This window comes from Etheostoma spectabile, chromosome 4 (genome assembly GCF_008692095.1).
Source record: "Etheostoma spectabile isolate EspeVRDwgs_2016 chromosome 4, UIUC_Espe_1.0, whole genome shotgun sequence".
Lineage (NCBI taxonomy): Eukaryota > Metazoa > Chordata > Actinopteri > Perciformes > Percidae > Etheostoma > Etheostoma spectabile.
This window is the reverse complement of record NC_045736.1, coordinates 5,289,940-5,293,049: the sequence shown is the minus strand read 5'-3', so window position 1 is coordinate 5,293,049 and position 3,110 is coordinate 5,289,940. Positions and strand designations below refer to the sequence as shown.

Below are 3,110 nucleotides of genomic sequence, written 5' to 3'. Positions count from 1 at the left end.
CTGGAGGAAACTACTAGAACGGTTGGGTCCTTCTAGATTATGGTGAGTGTGGTCTAGACCTACTTTATCTGTAAATTGTCTTGAGATAACTCTTGTTATGAATTGATATTATAAATAAAATTGAATTGAAAATTAAATTGAAAAAAATGACTCAAACCGATTATCAAAATAGTTGACAATTAATTTAATAGTTGAGAACTAATCCAGTATTAGATTAGTCTTTGCAGCTCTGTTTGTATGAGTAGTTACCTTGCACAGCAGCTGAATTCTTGGGATATCACAAGATCACGAGAGAATCGCTGGATCACAGATCACATGGAAATCCAACCCGACGCATTTGAGTCTGAACTACCAGAGGACCCAACCAATCAGCATCCAGTGAGGTTCTACTGTCAGCTGTGGCCGTGGTTTAGGCGTGCGTGACCTCCGTGAATGTTTGTTTAGAACCACAACGGTGGATGTGATAGACAGATGTGCATTCCCTTTTCCAAAGTGTTACCAAGCCTGCGGTCCCGGCATCCTTCTGCCTGCATCCCAATGCCCCCCAGACCGCTCGTTGTCTTTGTTGTCTCCTTGGAAGTAAGATTCTTTAATGGTGGTTTCTGGAAGGGCAGTTGCTTAAGAGAATAGCTCAAATGTAATTTTTTTTCATTTCACGTTTTCATGATGCATTCTGTTTTGATTTAGAAATAAACATCTTTGTTTCTGTAGTTTCTGAGAATTTAACTGGGCCAATAAAAAGAGAGGAGGGGTAGACTAACCCGAACCCTAAAAACAAAACTAGCACAGACACACATTTCTCTTTTGAAATAAACAGAACTTTTTTCAACTTTGGCAGAAAAAAAAGTGTGTTCACGTCAGACCCTCGTGCAATAAGAAACTAAGAGAGAAAAATGCTTGTAGGGCCTTCAAGCCTACCCTTCAATGTGACAAAAGGGTTTTCAAAATGAATGTGATATATCTGGTAGCGGATAGTACAGTGTAGTAGAGTATAAAGGGTTGAGAAGAGCTCTGAGCTGCAGTGACTGCTAATGATTCGGGTCCCTTACACTTTAACCTGAGACCTTGGTGGGTCCCCAGTCAGTCACCTGAATCATTCCATACCGCCTCCAACCAAACCAAAAAATGATTTAAACCTTTCAGAGAAAAGATCTCTAAATTATTCAGCCCTGCCAAGAGTTACGCACCACAAATGTGATGATTATTTAATTGTTGCAGGGGCCTCATGACATATTTAAAAAGGCGGTGAATTATTAAGTTCTCACCTTCACGGTTTGTCCAGCTTCAGGGCCGTCCTGGTGGGAACAGAAAGAGGTAATTAGAATAGAGTTGGGGATTCAGAAATATTTACATCAATAATTCAGACACATTTTAATTCCTGACGTGCTACAGTACCTCACTTCTTTCTTCCAATTAACAAAAAAGATTATTTCATTCCCTTCTGTGCTGACATTTATTTCTCTATGACCATTTAGTATTTCATGTTTCTTCCAGTGGAGGGACAAGGAGACTAATTTTTATTTTTCTACACTTTTTACATGGAAATCTACAAAATGTACAACTCAGTCATACGGGAGTTAGTGGAATGGTCACGTAATTTAATCTATTTGATTTGTGTAGACAAACACGTTTATCTTGTTTTTTTTCATCAGCGCGTTTTTTAAACTAATGTATTTCAATTGGAAGCAACTTTCGTGATCACTGCACAATTCTCAATGAGAAGATGACGTAGCATTAGGAGCGACTATGGAAGAGAGTACTACGAAAGCCAGAAAATCCGCATAGGGAGGTTGTTCAGGATCGTTGGTGGGTAAAACACCCAACCCACCCTGCTGTTTACAATATATAAAAAAGTCCTGACCATCATGAAAAAGACAAGACAGACGTGTTTGTCTCTACAAAATAAATAGATTAAATTACTTAACCATTTCACAAAATTCTGTGAGATTGTGTTATGTAATACACACATGAGTAAATCCATGGATTACAAACACTATTTGTATTGAAAGATATAGATCAAAGAAAAACTCCATCACATTAACACTGTATATAAGCCCGTACAGACTTTTCTGACAGTGCCGGTACAGTTATTACACACAGTCATTACTGAAATGGGAATTATCAGTTAAAAAGGTAGAGAGCCAGTGTTCTGATCTCTCTTTTTCTTTCTCTTTTTTTGAGGATGACTGCTCCGGAGCACAAATACTTCTTCATCAGCTGACAATGAAACCTTTTCAGCACGTGTCTTCTTCTCACACTCTCAGTCACATTAGGTGTGATCACATTCATTGGGATTATAATTTATTTATTTGTTAGGAGATGATGACTGGAATTTGCATGGCTCTCGTTTATATCACACAGTGTGGTGAGAAAAAAAAGAACTCTGATGAGTTCCCGTGTTATTTTACAGTACTGATCTAGAAAACTAAATAGAGCGTTTGTGTCCCCAATCCAATGATCTTTTTTTTCTTCTTCTTTTTGTTTTTTTGTCAAGTGAGGTTGATTTGTGTGATATTATTATTTGTCACAGGAGTGGCGTACTGCAGAGAACAGTTGCCCCCTCCTGCAGAGAGTTCCCCTTTAATGTGTCGGCTGGAACCCGGGAGCTGTCACAACTAATCTCCCATCATCAATTCTCATCACCTCCCCAGTCAAAAAAAATGATATCCAAGTAAAGATTATTCCCCCCCTTCTCTCTTCTAACCTGCAAAACAATTTTCTCTGACAGGACCGCAGAGCGAGCTAGCTGCCATTTTGATATTAGCATATATATCAGTGGTTATGCAGAACAAGGCCATTCAGTCGGAGACCACAGCCTGTCTGGGTGTCAGAGTCGGCTCCGTATTTAGCTCCCATCATACGGCAGCAGAGCCCATCCATACTAAAAAGCACCAATAGACAGAGATGGAAAAAGTACTAATATCTTGTACTCAAGTAAATGTACAAATATGAAATATTACAAGTACAAGTGAAATTACCTACACAGGCCAAAGGTTTGGACACACATTCTCATTCAATGCGTTTCCTTTATTTTAATGACTATTTACATTGTAGATTTTCACTGAAGGCATCAAAACTATAAATGAACACATGTGGAATTATGTACTTAA

General features: G+C 38.6%; 1 protein-coding gene across 1 annotated transcript in view; it reads right to left on the bottom strand.

The window, feature by feature from the left end:
• Positions 1-3,110, bottom strand: part of fhit (fragile histidine triad diadenosine triphosphatase) — a gene marked incomplete in the record, with an annotated part of 456,026 nt that overhangs the window by 98,819 nt on the left and 354,097 nt on the right. The window contains 1 exon segment of the mRNA XM_032512982.1: positions 1,266-1,295. Coding sequence (XP_032368873.1) covers positions 1,266-1,295 — 30 coding nt within the window.